Genomic DNA, 27,185 nt, shown 5'->3' on the forward strand with positions numbered 1-27,185 from the left:
TGCAAATCAATTTTAGTGTTGCTTTTACTAATTTAATCGCGGCTGCTTACAGGAAGGCTGAATACCTCAAAATAAAATTACCTAAAAAGAAAAGGTTACAAATTTTGATTATCTACTCCCTTGTAGCGGAGTTTCCTCTGGCTGCTAAAAACTAACCAATGCTACAAGAGATTACAAGTGAAGGAAGGGCGAACTCAAATATTTGATTCCGAACGGCAAACATTATATTAATCTGAAAAAACAACTACGGGCTACAAAAATTTGGATTTTGGAGGGGAGAGATCAAAATCAAGGTCTCCTATTCTAGTTCCTAACTTCTCGAACTGAGAAAAGAGCTAGCACGGGCACTCAACATTTCGTAAAGGCCTTCTGCTGTGGGACGATCAGATGGATTCCCCTCTGTACATCTGTGGAAGAGATCAACTAGGAATCTGAGTGTGTGAAGATCAGCCTCTGGAGCCTCCTGTCCTAAACCAGATTGAGCCATTTCCGACTCCTCCAATGACCACAATGCCTTCAGCTCATCTGTTAGTGGCGGCCGCTCTCCCATCTGATTAAATTAAGACAATGATATTTATATGCGCAGAAGAAATCTTAAATCTCAAAATGTATCAATATATAAATTTAGCTGGCGCAATGGCATGCCAGAAATGAAAATTTCATGTTGCAGCCATGGGAACTGGGTGTATCAATGTGATGTCATTGAGAACCAATCCAATGAAATCAAATCAAATCGTGCTAAGCCCTAAGGGTTTGCATTCAATGAAATTCAACAAGGTGAATATGGATTCAGTAAATGGGGGGGTTCAAAGTTCTACACATGCCCCAATAAATGGAGCATTCCAACCCAAATACTTGAAGAGAACTTACAATCCAATTTCTGATGGTTTTAAATTTCGATTTTGACTAAAATTTCGAAAGCTACAAAAGAATGGAAATTTCAAGGGAAATTTTGATAAAATGTCAATTTTTCTTTCAATTTTTAAAAATGATGAAATTTACTAGTAAAGCATGGAATTTTTTTATTAAACCTTAGAAGTTGTCAACAAATACAATAATGTAAAATTTAGAACTAAAAAATTATAAATAAAATACATCAATGACATGTATGTGGTGTATAAGGTGCAGTAAGTGTAATATAATAATCTTGTTAAACATATTCAATTAAATCAAATATATAAATTAATTAAATATTATTTATTCTACAAATACCAATAATTTAAATAGAATTGACCAAATAAATTTTCCAAGCGATTTTGGAAGTATGAAAGGTATCCTTCTTGCAACAATCTTAAGTTTCAATAAAAATATATATATTTCTACATATAAGATTAATTAAGAGGGATATTTCTATTTGGGTTTAAGTTCAAGAAAATTTTATTGTATATTCGCCAAATTTCATTGAAATTTCAAGTTTTGATAAATTTTGGATGATTCATGGAAATTAATGCCATTTCAATTTCGTAGGTGGTGGAAAGCAGAAATTTAAGACCATGGTTCTGATCCCTTTTTGTTTTATTTCTCCCCAATAGAGAGAGAGAGAGAGAGAGGTACCTGAAGAAGGTCATGAATGTTTGACTCTGATAATCCAGAATAAGGAACTTCCAAAGTCAACAATTCCAAAAGCAGGCACCCAAATGACCAAATATCCACTTCCTGTAATTTAAAAAAAAAAAAAAGAGGACCTTATGAACTGAATAATCTCATGTCATGTCAATTTCAAGGGTAAAAAGACTACAAGAAGATCAAATATCCAGACACTTGAGTTGAAAACATAGTTTAAGTAGACAAACTACATTTTTTTAGATTTTTGTTTTTTTTCTGTTGGGATGGGGATGGGTGGGGTGGGGGCAGGGAGACATGACAGCAAAAAATTGGACTCAAAATTCTTCATTATTCGTTTTTCTATGCAGGATTGACACTGTCCTGTTTAGGTTAAGTTTAAACCATCTCTTTCAGTATTGGCTTTCATGGGATGTTCAGGTAACTCAGCAGAAATTCAAGGACAAAGCAAGCTGACATGAAGTCAACCATTTAGACAAAGCAGATTAGATAACAAAAGTACACATGCATGTATTGACACTAATCGTAATAATTACTGTCATTTCACCAAAAAATGATACACACACACACACATATATATATATCAGCTTGTACACCAATCCAATGGATTGCATGCTCAAAAAAACAATATCAAGTCATCTTTAAGCACTGAACTTTAAATATGAATTTAAGTACAGGCATCCACAAATCACATAACCAAACCAGAGATCATAGATCAATCAACTAGAGAATAATTTAGAAACACTCACCAACCCATATATCTCACGTTTATGCATCGCCCGCAGCACCTCTGGAGCCATCCAACGAGGTGTTCCAACACAAGCATCTGGTGGGGGTATCCCCATATGAGCAATACAGCAGGTGTGCAGGAAAGACCTAAGGGGGACTGCTCTGTCAAAATCACATAGCTTCACAATAGGTGTTCCATCATCCCTTTTCCTTTCCAAGTCAATCAAAACATTTTCACTTTTAATGTCCCGGTGAATAATATGTTTAGAATGCAACTCAAACAACGCACAAGCAACATCCCTTGCAATATACAACGCCAACTCCACGGGAAGACGCTTCTCACCAGCTTTTGTCAGCTCATTGATATGATTCTGTTACACCGGGAAGGAACAAAAAGAAAGGCAAAAGTTAACAATAGATCAAGAAACTATAGTAAGGTATTGACTGATTTAAAGAAAGAGTGACCTTAAGGGACCCTCCTTGTATATACTCCATCAAAATCACAGATTGTATTATGCGATGCTCTTGATCTCCATCCAGTGAAGGAGCCCATTTGGAAGATATTTGATGTCCAAAAATTTCTACTATGCAAGAGTGCTTTTTCAAAGCACCCAAAATTCTTATTTCCCCCAAACAGTTATACTCAAACTTCTTATTTTCATCCACAGAAGTCCCACATACTTCCAGTGTACGCACCTGCACATTCAATAAGTCAGGCCAAGCTAACTGGGAAGTGAATGGTTCATATCCAACAACTAAATTGCCAAAGCAAGATCGTGTAAGAAAGATCGGAAAAAAACAAGTACTTAAATTGGCAATCATCAACATCACAGACAAAATTTTTATTCGAGACTCATAAAAGCAATGGAAAAATAGGTATACAAGGATTTATACAACCATGTAAAAATAAAAATAAAAAAACAGACACACACACACAAAATTACATGTGTTGATCCTGCTTCTCATAGTTATAAATGGACAACTACCTCCATAAAAAAAATGTAATAAATGGACATCTACCAAACTAATGCTCAAAATCAATGGGAACAGTGCAGAAGTTTTTGACCAGGCAATACGAGGGAAATTGAATTTCACATCAGAAATGTCCTAAAATTTTAGGGGCTGATCGGTATCACTGCCAAAAATCAGAGAAATAAAAACTAGAAATGAAAACCAAAAACCAAAAAACAGACACTAAAAACTAGAAACCAGCAACCTGTTTGGTTAAAATTTATAAAACTAATACAAATTAAAAACTTCATTTAAAAAATGCTCATTTTCATCTTTAAATCAAAATATCATAAAAATGTGATTAAAATAATAAAATTACAAATAATAAACATTAAAAAAATTACTATAATAAAAATAAATTTTATTATAATTATTTTACTAAATTGTTCTACTTTCAAAAATTACTTTACAATAAGAACTTTAATAGACATGACAATTGAAAAATAGTAAAAGTATTGTGCAATTGGTTTTATTATTATTTTTAAAAAATTTACGTATATTTTTATTTTAATTATATTTAAATTTATATGATTATTTAATTTTGATTTTATTTTATAAGTGTATAAAATGAATAATTTAATCCAAAAAATACTATTTCTGGATATTAAAATTTCTAGCAACAGGTTGCCAAAACAATTGAAAAACATAAAATCTGGTTTTCAATTTTTTGGCAAACAGCTTAAAATCAGCAACATAAATAAACATGTTTTTATTATATGTTTTTACACTGTAGAGAAACGGAACAGAAAACAAGAAACAACGATACCAAACAGACCCTCAGACTCAGGTAAAAATATAAACCTAACGAGAGATTTCAAGAACATACCTTTGCTGCAGCCTCAACTGATCCAATTTTGCAGCACACAAGAGAACTAGACGCTGCCTTTACAATTTCATCACAAGTGGACAGAGAAGGAAAAGAACAATCTAAACTAGGACCACTCCAGGTTTTAAGAGGAACATTAACCCGACTCAGAGGTACATACCTGAGACAGCAGGATTAGACATCAGAAATTACAGAAAAAGCAAAACAATCAACTATAGAGCAGCAATGTAAGTCCTGGAAAAGATGGTTAAATTAGACAGATTAGATTTCAGACAAGACTTCCGTGGTAACAATACGGTTGGATGATTAATGAAAAATAAATAAACTAATATGGAAAGAATTATATTCGAAGTGAGAAGAATATACAGCAGGAAGAATAATGGATGATTAGTGAAAAAATAAATTAAATTAACATGGAAAGAATTATATTTGAAGTGAGAAAGGAACATACAACAGGGAGAAATAGGCATCCTCCAGTAATAAAGATAATATCTAGAGGAAAAAAAAATTTAAAAAAAAAAAAAAAACAAAGAGATCAAAACAAATCGAGTAGACTGAAGAATAGCTGCACGCCAGTTCCTCTACAACTTAGTCAAAAAAAAATGGCTCTAAACAAATAATTCGCTCCAGCCCAGACCGACATCGAACCACTACCCTACTCCCTAAGATCAAGATTAAAAAAAATAAAAATAAAATAAAATCAGGCATTATGCTCCCACTTCCAACAAAACACAACAAATCACTGCAAACAACACATTTCTAAGCAACTCCTAAAGGAGATGAAACACTCTCTCCCAGAGACGGAGGACAAACCTGCTGTTTCCCAAAAACACCAAACAACTTAATCTAAATCTCCCAAACGAAGCAGCATTCAAAAACAAATGTGAAGCATTCTCACCACTAAGGACAGGTCTAGAATAATTTATGAGTTAAGAATGGTTGCTAGAACTTCGAACAAGAGCAGATTGGTTGACATAGAAGTATAGAACAAACATAAGACAGTCATCTGTCCAAAAAACTATTAATGCTCCACCACCAGGAACAATATGTATAAAAATATCATTAAAAAACCAGGAACAAGTTTATGTTAATGTTTAGACATCAAAAAAATTTCAAATGAAGTTGAAGGCAGCTGTGAAGGTAAAACACATCTTTCGTTGTTAGAATAATGCAAGTGTATATTTTGTTTAAACGCCCAAATATTGAAGCAATCTGGTAATTTTCTTCTGAACCAATAGACTTCTTTCAATCCAAGCTGTTCTAAAATTTTAAATATATTTGACCAAATATAGAGTCAAGCAAAATTACAACTACCCAAATGGTAATTGAAACTCATTCCACTGCAACTAGCATATAAATATTAAATAACGTATCACCAAACATATATGTTAAATATAGAAGAATATCCTCAATTACTTTCTTTTTCCTGCAATCGTCTCTCTTCCATTCAAATGTCTCATGCAAGTAGACTAAATAATCATAGCAGAAAGAATATTTGGAGATTATAGCTGTAATCATAATAGTTGAAATAATTATAACTGCCATGCTAATTTTTTTTTTTTTAATGAACAGTTATAATAGTAGTAGTTGTTGTAGAAATAGTTGTAGTATTCTCAGTCTCTCTCAAGATTGGGGATAATAGATAACAATAACAATAGTTGTAGTCGTTGCAGTAGAGGCAACACAACAGCAAAAATAACACCCACTGAATTTTATTAAAAATTAATAAACATGAAAGCCATGTAATTTTTCATTTCTTATTAATTATACATAAACTAAACAAAGGATACTTGAATTCTATATGGATCCATAACACATTATATGGCACCATCCCAAATTCCTCATTAAAATAGTTAATTTTCAATTATTCTAGTGAAAAAATTACTTTATACTAATCAAATAATAAAGCCTAAGCAATTATTAGATATAAATTTTTTTGTTGAAAAAACAAATAGAACCAGACAGAATTTTCTAAAACCAGCACATCATTAAAGAGGATAAAGGTTTATCTATATTCCAACATTGCTCAGGCTTAAAATCGAAATTTCTCCACATTTATGGAAACAAATGCAAATAGTCCCGCCAAAATGGAATTCAAAAAAAGAAGAAAGATCACTAATAAAAATATCATTATCTCACCTTCATGTGTTTTTATTTGACTCTAAATTAACTGAATGCTCAACTTGTAATTTTTTCTCTTGCAGAGTTACAGTTAAAAGACTATCAAGAGAAACAATTGTTTGCACTATAACTAGCTTGGTACCACAATCAAGGGAAAGTCCAGCGTAGACATTATAAGATGGTATTCCTAGTTGTTTGAGAGTTTTTAAGAGTATCTAGCTTTTCTTCAATTTCATTTTTTTTTAAATTAGGTTTCTCTGAGCTCCTTTTGTCGGCCTCAAGGTTTCACAGCCTAGTTTTGATTATAATAAGGCATTGATAGTTATACTAATCGTTTATCAGGAGTTTTTTTGTAGCAATCCATTCCATTGATGAGCAAATGCACATTTCATGACTTGTATGCATTAGTTTTAAGAGTACATACCCACGGCAAGGAACCTAAAAATGCAGAAGGATAAGAATCTTGTATAATGCACAAGGATAAGAAGCTTACATAATGCACAAGATGGAAGTAATTTGGAATAGGTTATTCAAGTACATGCACAAGAAAAAGAAGCTCGGACAACATACAAGAATAAGATACAGAATGAGTATACATACAATTTGTGCTACCAGGAAAATAAGAGTATCATTAAATTGATACTGAACTGAAATATGAGTACATGCACAGGGATAAGAAACCACATAACTGCACAAAAACTTGTAATATGAAGAAAAACGTAAGTACCAAATACTAAAATGATACATGATATGAAAGGAACATCATTTAATTAAGGATAAGGCTCTTGAATAGCTGGATATCAAAGATGAAGAGAAGTTGATCCAACCCACATTATTTGATTATCCAACTGCATCATTTGAATAACAACAAAAGGAAAGGGAGAATCTCTCTGGAGAAGGTCATCCAAACACCAATATAAGGTTAGCGAGATCAAGTTTAAAGCGCAAGCTTCAACGCCAGCTCAAGCTATAACAGCAAAAGTTTTCAAATAAGAGCCATAAGTGATGAGGGAAGTTGTGGAAACCGAAGTTATTTGAATTAACAAGTTGCCATTAGCAATTTTTTTTTCTGAGTGAATGAAAAAATTTATTAAGAGGGAAGAGAACCACACAGCATAGAGGACAAGGCGTTCTCCAACCAATTAAAAAAAGCAACAAAAGAATAAGGAAGATATCAGCAACACAAAACAAATGGAGCATCTGCAGCATATCAGTTAAAGAGATACCTCTAAAGAAGCCATTCACAGTATGACAAAGCAATTCAAGAAAAACCAGTTTCCTCCAATCCATTGTGGAAGTGGCAATACTTAGCATTCCTTAACAACTGCATTCACGAAATAATTGCAAAAACAGTGTCCTCTGAAGAACTTTCCACTCCTTCCCAAAACCTCTAAAATGACAAATACAAAGGCCATCCAAAGAAGGGCGAACCCGACTCTTACTAAAACGCTGAACAGATTATTTGACACTCCATGAAAAAACTCAAAGGGAGAACAAAATTGAATAATGAAGGACACACTTGTCTAGCGACGCTGCCTTATTGATCCTTCTCCCATGGAGCAAATAATTGATATTGATTTTATTCATGACTGCAAAGTGAAAATCAATACTTTTCAAGGAAACTTGGTCATGCAGGGGTAACATCAATGTTCTGCAGCCATGGGAGAAATAAGAAGAAATTGAAGAGAGGAAGGAAAAGGAAGGGAGGAGAGAAGAGATACAGTGGGAGCTCACATTCACAACTCAATTCAAATTCAACATCAACTGCTTACAACATGGCTTTCACACACTATATATATCAAAGCCTCTAAACAAATGAAATTGCACACATAACCCTAAAACTACATTGCATTACAAACATACCCCTTAGAATACACAAATAATACAAAAAAAAGTCCCCAACATACATTATCCTAATACAAGCAACAAAGCACATTTGGGCTTCGGACCCAATAAACCACTAATGCCTATTCCTCAACATAGGCCTCCAAATTGAGCTGAAACCATCCAATACCTGATTCTCGTCCGACATCAATTCCATCCTTTCGAAAAGAACTCGACTCCGTCAAGTTGGGGAAAGTACCAAGGAGCCCATCACCATGAATAGAGTCATCTTGTTTCATAAGGAACCAGTGGTACACTTCAACTTGGTGATTGGGAGAATTCATGATGGCATCAACTTATACTTCTTGTTGTCAATGGAGAAGATATAAGAATTTTTACATCCATCATGTTTCTCCTTCCTATCAAATAACCATGGTCGGCCCAAAAGGATATGACAAATTTTGAGAGAGAGGATATCAAATTGCACTATCCCCATAATGGAACCAATCTGAAGGCAAGTAAGCAGCAGTCATGCAGCTTCAAGTTGTTATTATTCACCCAAGCAATTTTGTACGATTTAGGATGAGGCTCAACTTCCAAATTTAACTTCTTCACAGCTTCTTCAAAAATTACATTTGTGCAACTACCAGGATCAATAACCAAAGTACAAAGCTGTTTTTGGCATATAACATGTGTTTAAAAGATGTTGGTTTGCCTCCAATCCTTTGCTTTTTGAACCTTGTAGGAAGAGAGCATTTGTTGAAGCACATATAGGTTATCACATTGCCATCATCATCTAAATCACTTGGGATTTTTGTTTCAGCTTCAACTACTTGAGAGTCTTCATCATCATCTTTTTCCGCAACATCCATGAATTTGTTAGGACATTGTGCAGATCGATGTCCAAAACCTAGACATTTAAAGCATTTGAGTGATGGTTGGCTCTTAGAAGTTATTCCAAAATGCTCAAGAGTCTTCCAAGAGGTATTAGTTTGAACACCTTTACCCAATTGTTCAGCTGTCTTCTCTCGTACAACTCCACTAGTACTCTTCTCACACTGAACGGTTGATGTAGCTCTAGGAGGTTTGCATTGCATGTCCTCCTCAATCCGAATGGCAACTATGCTACATCCCCAACTATAATGAGACAACATGCAACAAGTTTGGAGGCAATAGCTGGCTTCAACCCTTCTCTATACAAAGTTATCATCACATCCTCTTTCCATTCTATATTAGCACAAGTAGCCAAATGATAGAATCTTCTAGTGAACTGCATCACTATCTTTTCTTCTTAATTTAATCAAAGAGTTGGAGATGAACACGTTGCTAATAATTGGGAAGCACAAATTGCTCCTGCATGGCTTACTTCATCTCATCCCACGTTGTAATCTCACCAAATCTCCTTCTTCTAAAGATCTCTCGTTGTTTAATTCACCAAAGTCAAGTAGTTCCCTTCAATTTTGATTCATCAAAGGACAAAATTCTAGCCTAATTCATGTCATACCATCTAAAACAGTACTCCAAAGAATATACCCAATCATCAAATTCATTAGGAGAACCATAACCATGAAAATTTGAGACTTCCTAGTTTAATTCCCTTGCTCAAATGATTATCTCAGCCTTCACACATTACTGATAATTGGGAGGCACAAATTGCTCCCGCATTGCTCGCTTCATCTCACCCCATGTTGTAATCTCACCAAATCTCCTTTAAAAGATCTCCCATTGTCTAATCCACCAAATTCAAGCAGTTCCTTCAATTTTGATTCATAAAAGGACAACTTTCTAGCCTGATTCATGTCATACCATCTAGAACAATACTCTAAAGAATATACCCAACCATGAAATTCATCAGGAGAACCATAACCATTAAAATTTAAGACTTTTAGTTTAATTCCCTTACTCAAATAATTATCTCAGCCTTCACCACGTTGCTGATAATTAGGAGGCACAAATTGCTCCTACATGGCTCACATCTCATCCTACATTCTAATCTCACCAAATCTCCTTCTTCTAAAGATCTCCCATTGTTTAATCCACCAAATTCGAGCAGTTCCCTTCAATTTTGATTCAACAAGGGGCAATTTTATAGCCTCATTCGTGTCATACCATCAGGAACAATACTCCAAAGAATATACCCAATCATCAAATTCATCAGGAAAACCATAACCATTCAAATCTGAGACTTCTAGTTTAATTCCCTCACTCAAATGATCATTTCAGCCTTCACACAACTCAAAAGTATGAGGAACAGCAGCTATTCCACTGTCTTGTTTCATAAGAAATTCCATCGGACTTCTACCTAAGGCTGCAACTTTGGTTGTTAGCCTATTCAAAGCACCAGTAATAGTCTCCAAGGCATTTTCCTTGTTTTGTGCCCTACTGAATAACAATTCCACCATTGCATACAATTCAACATTGGTCACCAAGATGCATATATGATGCAAATCACAAGCTTCACTCTCAATTATTTAAGAACAATCCAAGTCATCTTTAATCTTGAGTATGCCACGTAGAAATGAAACAATTTCACTCATAGAACTCACAAATGAAGCAACGGAACATAATTTCCAATGCTGGCAGCAGCAATTTCTAGCATCTCGTAGTAAATTATCATGCTTACTTGTTCAATATCAAGTCTAGAACCAAAATATCATGCTGCAAATCAAATTCTCTGGAGAAAACACCAATTTCTCATGGCTGGACCAATTTCTCACTATTCTGGCAACAGGAGGGGAGTATGGCAGAGTCCCACTCGCAGTGGCTGGCATAAGGGGCGCATGCACCCCCGGCGATGGTCCTCCAGTGATGCTTTTGTAGAAGGTGGTAGATCAAAGGGTGGGGAGTCAAATGGTAGTGGTATCAAAATAATTCAGAACTGCAGAACTGTTTTCATTTTTCTTTAACTAAAATTTCAGAACAGACAAGAATTCAGAGAGAGAATGAATGAAGAAGGAGAAGAAGAGGAAGAAGAAGAAGAAGTTACAGAACTGTGGGGAGAATGGAGAAGAGAAGAAGAGGGGAAGAAGAAGAGTGAAAGGGAAAAATGGGGGAATTGAAATGGAAGAATGAGATTGTGGTTGGGCTCTGATGCCATATGATGCAGGGGCAGCACCAATATTCTGTGATTGGAAGGGGAAATAAGAAGAAATTAAGAGAGGAAGGAAGGGGAAGGGAGGAGAGAGCAGATACAGGGGGAACTCCCGTTCACAACTCAATTCAAATTCAACTGCGAACAGCATGGCTTTCACACAGTATTTATAAGAAAGCCTCTTAACAAATGAAATTACACACATACCCCTAAAACTACATTGCATTACAAATATATGCCTAGAATACACAAATACTACAAACAAGCCCCCATACATAATCCTAATACAAGCAAACTACACACATACTCTAACAACTAATTAACTGAGCACATTTGGATTTCAAACACAATAAACGATTGACCATATTCTTCAACATAGGCCTCCAAATTGGGTTGAAATGATCCACCCAAGTACCCACTTCTCGTCCTACAACACTTAGCTTTCCAAATAAAAGGACATAAGAGGAAATGATTAGTGCCTCTAACACGAGTCAACATAGAAAATTAAGATTTGCAAGAAAAATTGCCAAAAGGATCCAAAACCCAACTTCTTATATCCCTCCCCAAGGATCTACAAAAGGAATCAAGGACCTTCAGCAACAAGATTCGATCATTAGTTTCCCTCTCATTCAGGTTCCACAAAAAGAAAATTCAAAGACACCAAACCCCTTGAGTTAGAATTTTATAGACACTAATCACCAAATTAATGAGCCGAATATCCCTAATCCAAGTAGACATATCCTATTTAGGCACAAGGGTAATAAAAGTGGAATCAATACTTCTACACACCACTCCATTATCAAAAAAATCATTAAACACCTTTAAAAGAAAAAAGGCCATAGTTAAGCCATCACTGCTGTTCTTACCTCTTCTTCCTCAAGTACTCTCCAATCAGACAGCTGTATCCTCAGAGATCAGTACCAATCCAGCCCCCCAATCATAGCCCAACCTTCATCCTCTTCCGAACACAAAACCCCATAAAACGTATTAATTACCTTTGCAATAAAGCCTGGACTCTTGTCACCCCACCCATGTCATTTTAAAATTCTTCCTCTTCATACTACTAGTCACCCTATGGGAAAAACTAGGGTGGTTCTAAGCCCCCTCAACCTGTTTCAATTCAATCATTTGCCTCCAACTAGCCTTCAGTTTTATGAGAACCTCCTCAAACTCTCATTTTAACATATGTGAAACTTCTCGTTGCTAAAAATTTTTGAGAGATCCTCTTCTATAACCTATCTAACTCGCACATCACCAAATACCCCCACATTCTTTTCATTCACCCCTCCCATCCCTTTTCTACAGTCTCAGCACACAACTCCTTAGTGGACCAAATAACAGTAAAATCATCCCCCCCCCCCCCCCACCCTTCCATAGTTGTCAAATCGAGATTCAAATCATGAATCAAAATTCCAATTTTGAGAATCAAATCAAATCGTAAGATTCGGTATAAATTTCCAAAATAAATTCTAAATAACATGCTTATTGATATACAAACTACAAACAAAATAGTAAAATACATTTAAATTTTGACAACAAAAAAATCATATTTTGTTTGTATGCTTTCCCTAAACTAATGAAAAGTAAGAGAATGGGCAGGAAATGTTAATAGAAACAATGAACTGTGTTGTTCAAGGGAAGGAATCAAGAAAAAAATAATAAAAAGTTGATTTTTTGGTATTTATCAACAATTAAAAATAATAATAATACAGCATGCATATTCTTTCTTGGATTAAAAGAAAAATAAATAAATAACCAAAAATGATAATAATTGAACAAACTACTGAAAAAACCAACTAAATCTTTACAACACAACGAAACAAGAGTGCCACCATAGCCAGTGAGTGTTCTACCGCTTCTTCTCAATGGCAGAAAACTATACTCGAGTGAAGAATAATTTTGTGAAGACAACATGAGACCTAAAATTCTATTTCTCCTTTTTTTAGTACAAAACTAACATAGACAAGGAATGGTGAAGGTAATTGTGTAAACATAAAAGCAATAAAAAGAAAAGAAAGAAATTTTGTTTTAGGGGTTTCAACCCAGTTGGGCTTGCCAGGATATGATAGATCTAGAATTGAGTGAATTGATAGATTCGGATTAAATTGTTAGATTCACGAAGTGAATTGATAGATTCGGCAATGATTCAGTTGTGTTTAGATTCGCTAATAATATTAGAGTCGATTTGGTGTAGAAGTGATTCCAATCGCATGAATCGAATCGAATCGAATTGAATTGTGAATCGTAAGATTCTAACAACTATGCCCCTTCCATCCACCAAAAAAATAAAACATAAAAATAATATAAAATCAAAAAATAAAAAATAAGTTGTAGCCCACAACTAGTTCCACCCATAAAACCCATTAAGCCTCAAACAATTAGGTCCATAAACATAAATAAACCACGACTGACCTCTTCCCATAGCATCTGACAAGATTGACACTAAATACAACCCTACCAGCTTATAAATATTACTAGTGAACCTAGTATGCCAAATGAAATGAAACCCCCACCCACCCCCCAAAAAAAACCCCAAAAATAAATAAACAAAAAATCCCCTAAACCCTATTCAAACCTAGTTTTTAAATCTAGATTCTAGAATCCAGATATTTTTAACAAACAATCCTTCAAACTCTTTCAACTTAACTCTTGCAACTTAGCACTGAAAAGAGAGGCATTGCAAACAATCTCCTTGATTTTGTGATGCAAAACAGCAAGAATCCGCATCCCCTAACACCTCATCCTGAAAAGTTATTTCCCCTCCTTCATCCCTCCACATCCCTCCCCACCCCCCAAAAAAAATAATTAATTAATTACTAAACTAATTTTTGTTATCCGCCAATATTTTTCCCACCTATTTGTCATAGGGATCATAGAAACCCTTACATGGGGAGCAAGAGGACTCACTAACCTTAACCTAAATGACAATGGCTCTATAGTTATGACGACTCTTCCAAAACCTAACTCTCTTTAGCATTATAGATAATACAGTTGATCATTAGCACCTCCTGACTTGTACTCCCCTTATTTCCTTCCAACACCAACAATCCAGGTTGCTGAGAGACAAGCCCACCACAACCATCATCTCATCTTTCAAATGCTCTGATATCCTCTTCAGACCTGTCCAATAATGCCATTCAATCCCCTCTCTAAGAAAGGCTCCCAAGATTCAAAGTCAAGATGAACTGGCCCTCTCTTGCTAATGTGGAATGAACAATAGCAGCAGGAGTATCATGAGAACTCCCTCCACAAGTATCGAATTAAATGGATTATTTTTCTTTTAATTTCCTCACCCAAACCTTTCTAGACTAAGATCCTTTATTTTTAAAATGTTCAACATTACTCACTGGGTATGCAGTCTGTACAATTAAGTCCTGACCCAGAAGAAGATACAAGTATACAACATGTTGTACCGCATCCACACTCTTATCAGGCCCATTTTCTTTTAAATCTCATTCAGCTTGTCATTTTTAAGGTAAGTAGCTGATTAATTTCTGATATTGCGCCAAGAATCTTGCTTACTTACTAGGTATGCAATCTGTACAATTAAGTCCTGGCCAAAAGAAGATATAACACGCTGACCGCATCGACACTCTCATATCTCATTAGGCCCATTTTTTTAAAACTCATTCAGCCTGTCGCTTTAAAAATTCATAATTGATTACTTTCTGCCATCGGGCCAAGAATCTTGCTTTGCTACTAGGACATACATGCCTTATGGATCAAAATGTTGGGCAACTAAGAAACATGTACAAAAATTAGAAGTTGCCAAAGAACATTAAAAGATAAATTAAGGAATGAACATATACACAATAAGGCACAGCACCAGATGGAGACAAAGGAGGGGCAGCTTAGATGGTTTGGGCATATGAAACACAGGCCTAGTAGCATACATGTGAGGAGGGAGTGAGTTATTATTTATAATATTGAAATGGGTACGGGTAAACCTAAAATAACCCGGAATGTGGCAATAAGGAAGAATTTAATAGTTCTTAAGCTAGAGGAGCAAAATGCTCTCGATCAGGTGAATTGGCAGAAAAGGATTGATATAGCCAACCCCACCAAGTGATGCTTAAGGCTTCTTGCTGTTGTTGCTGTTGTTGTTGTAATCTTGCTTTCCTAACCTTTGATTACCAGAAGCACTGCCACAGCCAACATTCCCAATCTGGCCAAAATCACAGGAAAACCTCCATTGCCTATCAGAGCCACCTCCACATTTCAGAATTTCAAACCCATGTGACAACCTTCCAAAGACCATCTCCCTACCTGCATTCCTTCCCAGCTCATTCCACTCCAGTGTCCCCACCAAATTACTTGATCCTAGTCTTTACAGCCCTCCCATTTCACCCACTAATGTTAGATGCCACATTTGAATTATGATCATCAACCAATGTTTCGAATAGATGCCATCAGCCTTTGGAATCCTCACAGATGGATTCCCCCTGTTGGCAGAATCTTCTCAATAGAGATGAAATAATTCATTCTATTGGTTAGGAGCCTCATCAATAATAAACTATGAAATGCTCTGAGAGTTCTAACACAAGGATTGTCCCATTTTTCCAACCAAAAACCCTTCATCTGCTCTGACACCCATTTGCAATCATTCTCTTGCAATAAAGTAAACATTGATTTTGACCGCAAATTCAATGATTCAAAGGACTAATCATGTTACAAGCTACAAATTCAAACATGAAGGTTCTCCTATCAGCCAAAAAGACAGAAGAATAGACATATTATTCTTCCTCGAAAATTAAACAAAGCAGGCCCAAGAAACATTGTAGAACATACTTTTTTTTTTGGGATAGAAAAAGAAAATTCAGGAATGTATAGGAAGGAGAATATATAGAAAGAGGATAAAATATCCTCCTAATGCAAAAGCAAGCAAAGAAACAAATAAAAGAGTTGCAACAAAACCCCTTTCCAATCCCTTTGAAGATCTGACAACAACATTCCTTGAAAGAAACCCATAGAATGAACCCAAAAGAAAGCCCTGAAAGTTACTCTACCTCAAAGAAAATGCATGGAATTTGTTTTGCCATTGAAGATCCTTGCATTCCTTTCAGTTAACAGAGTCCAAAAAATGCCAAAAAACTGCACATTTCCATAAACTTGTTCCTCCTTTTACTGCTCACAAAGCCTTTGTACCACACCATCAGAAAAATATCAAGAGTCTAAGGAAGCACCAAAGCCTCCTCATACACCAAGAAGAGAAAAACCAAAGCTTCCAAGAAAATATCAAGTCTGTGAAGCCTTATTCTCATCTCCAACCGTACTTTTGTATAAGAAACTCTAAAAGGAGGCTAAGAGACATGAGAACTAACAGATATAAAAGGGAATTGAGAGAAAAACAAAAAAACAAAGAAAAAAAGCATTCAATTTATCAAGTTTTCATGCAAGTCAAACAAACAACTTCTTCAACTAAGACTTGATATTGTCACTTAAGCTCTTAAAATCAAATTATCCAGCTTTCACATAGGTCAAACAAACAACTTTTTTTAACTTAAACCTAATATCGCTCTCTCTCATCTCGAAAAATCTCTCCTAACATTCTTACATTTGTAAAAATGCTTATTTTAAGTGATAAGTGATATAAGCACTTTTTTTTAAAGTGCTCCCAAACAGGGGCTTACTCTTTCACTTTGACAGATAGAAGCCTAGGGCCAAACTTAGCTCAAACTCATTTTTATCCTTCTCCACTATTAAAGAGTTTCAAAGAAAGAAATCAATTATCAAGCTTTCACTCAGGTCAAACGAACAACTTCTATAGCTTAGACTAGATATTGCTACATGCTACTTCTACTCTCTACTCCAATTCTCGCATTCACATTTTCACTTTGACAGATAGAAATTTCACTTTGACAGATAGAAACCTTGGACTAAACTTAGCCCAAGCTTTTAGGGGTTCCAAACTGAGCTCATTTGAGGTTTGCTTATTTTTTTTCAACTTGTAAACCAATCTTGCATTGGAGTACTTGCCTTTATATCAAAATATGGAAATCAAAAGTAAGGGTTGTAATCTTTAGATGAAGCTCATGGAACGTCAAAGAGGTTTGTGCCTTCAGAGAGTGGCTGTAAGCTTGGGGAAGCCAAACACCTATAAAAGAGTTTGTGCAGTGTAATTTTTGACTAAATTTAGTTGAACCTCAAATAGTGATGCACCTGCTTGTTTGTTAGTTACTTTGTATTTGGCAAATAGTTTGCGTGTGAAATATCCCACATAGTTTTTTTTAAATTTGTACACATACTTTTATCCACTTTTAATAACCCTCCTTCCTTTATTTACTTTTTTGTTTGTTTTCAGTTAATAGCTTGAGCATTATTTATCTCACATTGGTTTTTTATTTTAGCACATACAATTTACACTTTTAATAACCCAATTCACACCACTGGGTTGCCTTCTTGTTAACCCTTTTCACCAATGACAACTTTCCCCTCCAGTCCTAAGGCTTTTCACATGTAGAATGTCAAAAAGACATTAGATGGAATCATGGAGTTTGGAGTTTGGAGTTTATGATTGAATTAAAAAAAGATAAGTATAAAATCTTTGCATGTGTATCCCTTCATTTTGGGAATGTAACAGACATCAATAATAATATGAGATAGAAATACAGAGGCAGGCAAGTAGTCGAATGTTCACCACTCCAAACTATGAGCACAAATATGGAGCCAAGGAAGAGAAAGGATAATCAATACTAAGTTATTCCAACAAAACAGACTCAAAGGCCAAGGCAGCAGCACTTTCCAATTATTTTTTTTCTTAACATTTTCTATAGAACATAGCATCATGCGCATTGCCCAAGACAAACATTTTTTCTATTGAACATAGCATCATGCACATTACCCAAGACAAAGATGTTTTACGTGTGAAGCCCAACAGTTTGCAGGGTCTAAATGTGTAAATCAAAATCAATTCAGCATGGGTAACATACAATTACAAACATAAAAAAGCCACAGGTCTCTCTATATGTAGAACAATATTTTTCAATAAAGAGATAAACTGCAAAAGTTACTAGCAGATGATAATCTATAATAAATAAATAAATAAAATACCTGCAAAAATATTCTGGGTCTGTCTCTTCCCTTATGTCATGCGGACGACATGCATCCACTACCATACGAACCCATATATCTCCCCTCTTGATAGGAATGACATTCCAAGCATGTGGCAAGAAATCTAAGTAACCCCTCACAAGCTCACATGGTACTGGGGGCTCCAAACGGTCACATAGATACTACAATATTCAAAGATTGCATATCAGTTTACATAGTTAAAATTGGAAATAAATAGCATACAACTTTAATGCAATTAAAAATTACAATAAGTTCAGTAGAAGAAAAACCTTCATGAGCAATGCCCTATGTCTACACACACCAAAATGCAGGGTCCCTATCGGGACTACGATAGAATTTCGTCTAGATTTAATAGATCGAAGAGAACTCTCACAGAGATCACGCAAAACAATGTCTTCTGCAGTATCCATATTCAGCCTTGTGGATGACCTATTCTTTTTACTGTTTCCAGTAGGGCAAGTGCAGACAAAAGGCTTCTGATAGTTTGAACCAGATACAGCTTTTCGTGTCCTCTCAACAATAGCACTTCTATCGCTGCCTCCAAAGTGATCTGATACAAAAAGAGCAAGCAATGACACAATCTGCAGGTCATCAACAGCAACCTGTTCCCTTTCTTTGGTTAAACCATTCAATTTCTTCAAACGAAGTACCAGTGCTTGAGCAGACAGTGCAATTGCATCCAACTCCTCATCATTTTGCCTAAAAAGAAGAATCAAAAATTGCAACCACTTCAGTCTAAGAACTATTTTTGAAAGCCCACCCAATGACAGGAGAAGAAGAGATCAAGGTTGAAGTTGGTGTAAAGTACATGAAGCAAAAAGAAATAACCTGTCCACAAGAATAACTTCACGAGAGTCACGATGCAGCTTTTGCTCATAACTTCTCAGTGACATGAAGGGCCGATCACGTCCAGCATCATAAAAACCATCTGGTAGACGGTCATCCATGCCACAGAATGATAAATTACTGTACTTGCAAGATAAATTTGAGTTATCTTCAATTGGTCTTTGAAACTTGCTAGGTTTTGGGTTATCCAGATCCCTATCAGAATGTCTTTTTGACTTTGCAGTGCTCTTAGATACCTGCGAAGGTGAGGTGTCATCCTGCTCACTGGATTTATTTGATAAGGAGGCCAAAGATGCATCACACTCCCCACATTTGTTTCTGTCCTCTTCACTTGTTGTAACAGAGGGGAGAACAACACATGAGCAGCTTTCAGCAAATAAACCTTCTTTTGAACTAGATCCGCCATTCTCAACAAGATTAAGTAAACTTTCAGAATCGGCCTCGCTAGAAAGCAACTGTTTACTTTCATTATTGACTCCCATGATGCCTGCTGCGCCTTCAGCCAGAGATTCAGAGGCAAGCTCAGCCGGCTTGCATTGTTTGCATTTTTCAGCTACCTTCCTCATTAGCACCTCAGCATGATCTTCACTTTTCACTTTCCTACTGTTGTTTAAACGCTCTTGACGAGCTATCTGTTGCAGAGAATACTGTCGCTTCCAGCCCTTACCCAACTTCCGTGATGTGAGACATCTACTGTTTGATGAGGAGCCATTCAACTGGCTTGATAATGCATGAGAAGAGGCTGCATCAATTTATAATAATTTCAGGTTCATTTTTCCAAACAGGGGGAAAAAAGCATACAAAAAAGAGGGGGGTGTACTCTGGAGGGCAGAACCATATGCAGAGGAAGTACAACAAGAGAAAAAAAAAAAAAAAAAAATTTCTACAAGCCTCACCATTAGAAGAAAGGCTTCCATCAATATCCTCAATTGAAGATTCAAATACATCCATTTCAACTGAACATTCCTCGCTGGATAAGTCTTTACCATTTCCTTCCAGATTGCAGAAGATCCATGAAGGTATTTGACAACAACTGAAAAGCTTATTGTACTTTAAGAGCACAAGAGAGTATCAGCCATAGGATTCAAACTTAAATGAGCAAGAAGAATGAAAAGATAATACACACACAATACATCAGTAAAAAAATTCCAAAATAAATTCAGAAGCAATATCAACAGAAGACTGCACACTAGCTTGGAAGTCCAAATCTAATAAATTAAAATGACTCCAGGGCGTAGAACATTGGAATACCAGCAAACTTCAGAAAGGAACATGAGAATAGATCAATGAATTTCGAAGTGATAAACCAGATGATAAATGCAGACTGGATTTTTCAGGTAGTAGACCTAATTAAAGCAGAATTAGAAATGTGGATTCAAACAGTAAGAAAAATACACAATGTCCCGTGATTCCCAGGAAATTTGACCAAAAAGATGTCCAGTCATTTTCCAGGAGATATGGAACCAAAATATATTAAAATTTAGAAGAAATAAGTAGCCCAAAGACTTCAGGAGACATGGACCAAAATGAAGCAGAAAACAAACAAGAAATTTGCATAATTGACCCCAAACAGTAAAAACACAGATGTATTTAATATAAATAAATTTGCATTCAAGATTCCAATACCATTCAAAATCGCAAGCAAACACCTCCCAACAGCCAATAAAATATTTGTCTAAGCAAAGAAAAGAAAACAAAATTAAAATAACCAATGTTTATTTTTTATAGATAACTACCTGAAGATTTAAGTTCTGGAGGTTATGCATTGAGGCAAGCTCAAAAGACCCCAGCGATGTCAATCTATTATTTGACAGGTCCAAGTGCTCCAATCTTTGAAGAGAGGACAGGTCGGCAGGTAGTTCCACCAATTTATTATTAGAAACCTTCAATGATATCAAAGCATTCAAATAACTTATCTCAATTGGCAAAGTCTTCATCTTATTGAACGAGAGATCCAGAAACTCCAAATTATTTAGGCAGCCAATTTCTGGAGGAAGAAATCTGCAAAAGTAAATGCACCTAATAAAACACAATTCCCCAAAACCTAAACATAAAGAAACTTTGTAGGCAGAAATTTGCAAACACGTACTTAATTCAAATTATTTCCCTATAATCTTATGGAACTTACACTGCCAACAAGCCACAGTGCAACAGTCTTCAAATACTTCAGACCAATTCTAACTGAAGTGCTAGTCCTATGAAGCGCAGACACAAGACACAGGTACAATACAACACAGATATGAGGACACACAGTAGCGACACAGGCTATTAATTATGAAATTATAATATTAAACTCAAATATATTAATTACTAAGCATGAGTGATATTAATTTTTTAATATTTATATAACAATCTATGTATAAAAGAAATAAAAACTAATAGCAATGCATATACATGTTCCTTTTTCATTTTTATTTTATTAAAATTCTCCACACATCACTTCTTTTCATGGTAAGTGTAAACAAGTTCATTACAATTTTTTGAAAATCTCAGCAGCGTGTGTTCCTTCGATAATTATGATTTTTTATGGAGATATAATTATGATTTTTGTATGATTAAAATAAAATAATTTCATGTTACAGTATGTCTATGCTTGTTCCGTAAAGTGTCTGAGAGGTGTCGAGAAAGACTTAGGCACTACAAGTGAACTTTAAAATTGAGGACAAATTTTATGAAGTCTAGGAACGTAACTGAGGAGAGTCTAAAGAGCGACTTTGACGCGGACACAACAAGGATATGGCATCCTCAATGCTAAATAAAGCATTAGTAACATTTTTTCATGCTTGAATTGAATATATGAGAAGATGCTGTTTGGACATTGACAATCTCATTATTCCCCTTAAAGATGTCCAAAAAACCCAACTTTTTGCCTTCAATGCATTATTCTTTTTAAGTTAATAGCTCCTAAACATTCCATTTTTGAGACTTTGACAATTGAAACAACCTAAATAAATTCAGGTAAAATGGTTGCAACTATTAAAGTCATTATTTTAGGCATTAGAGAGTAGCTTCAGCTTGCCTCACTAAGTACCTGCCAGTACTCATGTAGAAGCCTAGACAAGCCAACCTGAATATATGTTGCGAGTTCAATTATTGAAATAAAGGATTGTGAAAATTTTAGAATATAAATTTAGCCAATTATAATTTATAACCCCCAGAAAATTAGAGCAAAGAGGCAAAATGTCATTTACACGATCAGTCTTTTTCCAAATCTTCGTAGTTCTTCTATCATAACATCATGGTCACACACTCTATATTCTTTCAGTCTTTATGTGTGTCAGGCCTTTCAATTGCTACGTATAACAAAATAAAAATGAAAGAATAACATTTCATTGTCCCTTCTTTAAAGGGAAAGAGAACAAGCTACAGATAACAAATTGACCAAGTGCAGTCCATACAAATTATGGGCACATAGTCACCTCCCCTATATCTTTTTCCAATTTTCCAATAACTCTTATGATTTGTATCATCCTCTTCTTTCACCCACTTCAACTTCAACTTTAGCCCACAACTAGTCTCGTCCTTCAAAAGGATCTCATCAAACTCATTCAACAGCTCAACCCTCCTAGTTGCCCAATCCTCCAACGAAGACCCTCTCCCTAACTTATCAGGATCTTCAAACTCCTGAAGAATAGCATTGTTCTCCAAGAGCCAAATCCCAAAACACTTCATTATATACCCTTTTTTAACTTGTCTTTAATAATTTCATCTTTTTCATAAAACAAAATGCTCCCAGCCCTCCACATCACAGCAGTCTCACCATGAGTCCGTAAATAAATTGAAAAGTCTCACCATGAGTCCGTAAATAAATTGAAAAATCTAAGATAACTAAGCCATGTGTTCTCAAACTTAAAACGAGAGGGCCCCCCCATTAGGGACCACCCTCGAAAAGAACTTTAATAAAATCTAGGAAAACATCCTCCCCCTGATTTGTGAATAAGTATCTAACAATGCAAATTGCAATAGACCAACCACCTGCCAGCTGACACGAATCAAGTAAACTGAGCACTATTCAACACAATATCTCTGAAGTCAGAGCTACTCATAAAAACACTCATACTAGAAGTAATCTTGGAGTCTTGGACCCTCCTCTAGCTTCTCATTAGAAAACCTATAGAAATTAAAATCAACTCCAACCCCACCCCCAATCCTTTTCTCCTCAAACACCCTGAATGAAGAACAAACCCGAATATAGCAGACAACTTTCCTACAGAAAGCTCCTTAGGCGAGGACAATTAGGAGTGTGAAAGACCCAAATAGGTGTATCAATTTCAATCGGCCTCACCATGAAGCTGGAAAACCAATAAGGTAGACAACAAAATGTAATCATATTGCATTCTGGGAAAGAAAAGATATTCAAGGAAAAGACACAAATATACAGAAACATAAAGTTCTGAGTCAAAATAGACACATAAAACTTAGCAAAGATTTAAGACATTTGGATTAAGTTAATCAATAATGTAATTTAGCACAATTATAGTGTTCTAGTTCATCTAAGAACCTTTACACATAATAAAATCGAGAATAACTATTCAATAACATGTGCACTAATCATGCAAGTGCTCATAAAATTGATTGAAATTCCTTACAACATGCATACAACAAGATCCAGTGAAATAAATTATATATATGGCCATCAGTAAATCTAAAGATAAATATGGAACAGATTAACAAAAAATTTCTATGCCTACGCTCTGATGGTTGGGGCAAACCATTAAATAGAAGGCCAGACTCAGGACCATGCATTGATACAAAAATACTAGCAAATTGGATGCTACCAGTTCATGAATCATGTTTCATCAGTCAAAAAAGATCCAGTATTTGCTTCATATCTGACATATGTTGTCAGCAGATTCAGGTCACCATTACAGTATCGTTAGACATTGTACCAGCAAGTATTTGGGCCTCAGATACATTTTCCGTTCTCAGCACTCTACGTGAAGCTTTTCTTTTCCTCACAACTTTGGACCTTCCCCGTTAGATGGTGATTAGGTGTGCAATAGAGTAGAATCATGGCTTTGAACTAAAACTGATTATTTATCTTGATTTCTTGAAGGCTTCTAACCCAACAACTCTATAATAAAGTTCATGTGTCTGATCCAGAAATTAATTGATCAAATTTAGATATAAGTTAAATATAATCTATGACAACCAATCTAACAGATATGACAATAAATTGTAATATGAATTTGAAGCACATAAAGGTCATAAATTAAGTGTGGTTGATGGAATTTGTATACCTGGGAATAAAATAGTTACATTATAAGGATATGATAGTTTACCAAACAAAAAAAAAAAATTGTGTTGCCACCATAAAGCAAATAACAATGCAAAAAAATTTATGATTGGTAACAAGAAATAGACCAATGATAGCTATTTCCAAATTTCATCAAAGAATGGCTATTCATTTCTTATTCCATGTTGCATGAAATAAAACAAGCTTTTGTATGAGTGGCTTCTTCAAAATTACTACATTCCGACACAATTTCCATTACATTCTTATGTATTTCATTATATTTCTAGGAGCCACACTGTGAACCAAATGAAACCTTACAGTTCTAACATTCATTTGAAATCTATGCACACTTCAACGATCCTTCACTCAAATACCTCATGTCCAAAGCTTTCAGAGGTAAATGTACCAGGACTAAAAGTTCATATTGCTTCTTCAATAAATTTCTACTCCAAAAGGCCCATGGCTACTGCTGCTCCAGATCAATAGCTGCTACTGTCCCGGCCACTGCTTCTCCACACCTAAACCTTCATGACTGATTTTTTGCTGCCTTTCAAATCCTCCAGTAGCTATTATCCTTCTCCAGCCTAATATTGGTTTTTTCTCTTAACCCAGATTTGAATTTTTAAAAATAAATTCTATACAAGGCATCTAAATTTTAAAATTCAATAGTTCAGAACTTGAAGAAAGTTTTCTCAGCGTCTTTTAAGTATTCCACTATTCTCCTTCAACACAAAATTCAAGCAACTTTTTACCACACTAACTTTTTCTTTTTATTTTGTAGTACCAAAGTGGAAGATGAGATCATATCTCCCAAAACAATCAAACTTAAATTGGCAATGAAATGTCCTTAATCTGCTGGTTTATAAACTTGGATTGGATTTGGAATGTATGAATAGCCCTGATCAGATTGGAATATAATCCATTTACAAGTTGAAGTGAAAGCCTTACAACCTCAGTAAAGCCACTATTTGAATTCTTCTGAACTTCTTTTTGGTTTCAGCCCAAATCAGAATTTTTCTCAGGTGATCTACCATGAACATCCACAGCTCCATCTTATTCTTTCCATCATAGGTGGACTATATGGGCCTCTAGCCTTCTAATTTGTTCCTAGAATTGCCACCTTGGTAGCTGGTTGATATGACATCTAATTAGTTGTTCAAACAGCAACAAATTCTCAGCTCAAAATGTTTAGAATTTCGAAATTAGGAGTATGGCTCAATGCATTCAAAATGCGAACAATCCCCAATTACAGAATTGCCACTTCAAGATAATTACATAATATAACAAATTTTGAGTCATAAGTGCATCAACGCACACTGCCGCACAAAATAAATTTCACTGCAAGTAGAATGTTATCAAGTTAATCTCTCCTTGTACCATGCAAGTTCTCATATAAAACCTGGAAAATTTCCACTTGTCCACATTTTCTATTGATCGACTTCATAACTATATTGGCAGCCCCTGCCCCATGAATGATTAAAGGTATCAACCACTGCCAATAGATACACACCGCCAGCTGGCCTCTCCCAATCCACTAAACAAGCCACTAAACTACAGTTGGACCAAAAACTCATGCAAGTTAGACACTCATGATAATTTAGTGATAACATTAGAAATCACTTTGGGAAACCATATGGAATTCACACAGCATATCATCAGTTAGTAAAAGTAACAGTTCTGATAAAAATCGTACACACTGATAATCATTTACAATTATTGCAAGTGAACGACATTCACATTAACCTGTAAATTTCATTGTATACATCGTCTCAGCCAGTCATTCTAAGTTCAGCATCATTTGATAAAACAATAACTTGGATTGGTCTAATGTCTTAGTTTCCATAACACTAACTCTAAAAGAATAATAACAACGGTGGGAAGAAAAACTTTGGTTGGCTAAAACATAAATTCCGTTTGTAAACTAACTGCTATACAAAGTGAAATATTTCAGATCGCATTTCTCTTGTAATAATCAAATAAGCATATCATTTTTTCCATTTATTTTATGGGACATATAGTTAACATGAACGTGAATTAACAAAACACAGCAAGAACACTAACCTTATCGAGAAGTGACAAACAGAGAGCTTAGTCAAACACTTAAGTCCCAAGATGTCGCTCAATATCGGAAGAGCTGAAGCCCGTGGAGGTGCCTTACTCAGCTCCAGCTCCTTCAAATCCTTAAGCTTATGCAACGGCAAACCACCAGTCAAACCCGGCGAAGATATCTTCAGCTGCAAGCGTTCCAGTTCAACCAAATTCCCATATTCCGCCGGAAACAAATTAATCTCATTCGCAAAGAATTTCAAGGTTCTCAACCGCCCAAGCCTCCCCAACGCCCGCGGAATCAAATTAAAGGCATTCTTGTACACATACAACCCCTCAACAGATTCATCGGTATCAACCACCGACGAAAACTCCAAACTTTTCCCGGAAACGTCGAGAACGGACTCATCGTCAGTAAAGTTACCTAAGCTCAAAGTACACTCGGAGGCCTCCGTCTTCTCGGCGTTCTCGGAATTGTTCGAGTCTTCTCCTTTGGCGGAAAGTGTTTCCTTGGAACTGGAAACCTGCATTGGAATCCAGAGGGAGGGATCAAGAATGCAAAAAGGGGAAAGGGTTTCTCGATTTTGCTAGGATTGACGTTAGGGTATGGCCGAGGGGGTTTGACTAAGAAATCAATATGGAAAATATACAAAACAAAGAGAATTCGACAGTAAATAAAGCATTCGATATCCAGAAAAACAATGGAAATCGAGGAGAAGGAAGAGAAAAATGCCAAGAAACTTCCTTTCCGGAGAGGAAGACGGAACCCTAGACGGCAGAAACACAGGCAGAGGAAGTATAAAGGAGACAAAGGTGACAAT

General features: G+C 35.5%; 1 protein-coding gene across 1 annotated transcript; it reads right to left on the reverse strand.

Annotated features, from left to right (window-relative positions):
- Nucleotides 1–27,185, reverse strand: LOC131150463 (uncharacterized). Its single transcript, XM_058101187.1, has 11 exons — nucleotides 26,380–27,185; nucleotides 20,819–21,083; nucleotides 19,979–20,132; nucleotides 19,065–19,824; nucleotides 18,506–18,935; nucleotides 18,216–18,397; nucleotides 4,130–4,289; nucleotides 2,758–2,988; nucleotides 2,313–2,663; nucleotides 1,555–1,656; nucleotides 1–550 (listed from the first exon to the last, which is right to left on the reverse strand). Exons 1-11 carry the CDS (start codon nucleotides 26,892–26,894, stop codon nucleotides 311–313), a joined length of 3,390 nt encoding a protein of 1,129 aa, XP_057957170.1. The 5' UTR covers nucleotides 26,895–27,185; the 3' UTR covers nucleotides 1–310.

This window comes from Malania oleifera, chromosome 3, assembly GCF_029873635.1.
Source record: "Malania oleifera isolate guangnan ecotype guangnan chromosome 3, ASM2987363v1, whole genome shotgun sequence".
Classification (NCBI taxonomy): domain Eukaryota; kingdom Viridiplantae; phylum Streptophyta; class Magnoliopsida; order Santalales; family Ximeniaceae; genus Malania; species Malania oleifera.

Excerpts from the sequence above, each read along its gene's own strand:
- LOC131150463 (XM_058101187.1), bottom strand. The coding sequence starts at position 26,894 with ATGCAGGTTTCCAGTTCCAAGGAAACACTTTCCGCCAAAGGAGAAGAC. Across the intron at positions 19,825-19,978 it reads TGGAAGCCTTTCTTCTAATG|CCTCTTCTCATGCATTATCA; the intron begins GTGAGGCTTGTA and ends AAATTGATGCAG. Across the intron at positions 18,398-18,505 it reads ATAGGGCATTGCTCATGAAG|TATCTATGTGACCGTTTGGA; the intron begins GTTTTTCTTCTA and ends TGAATATTGTAG.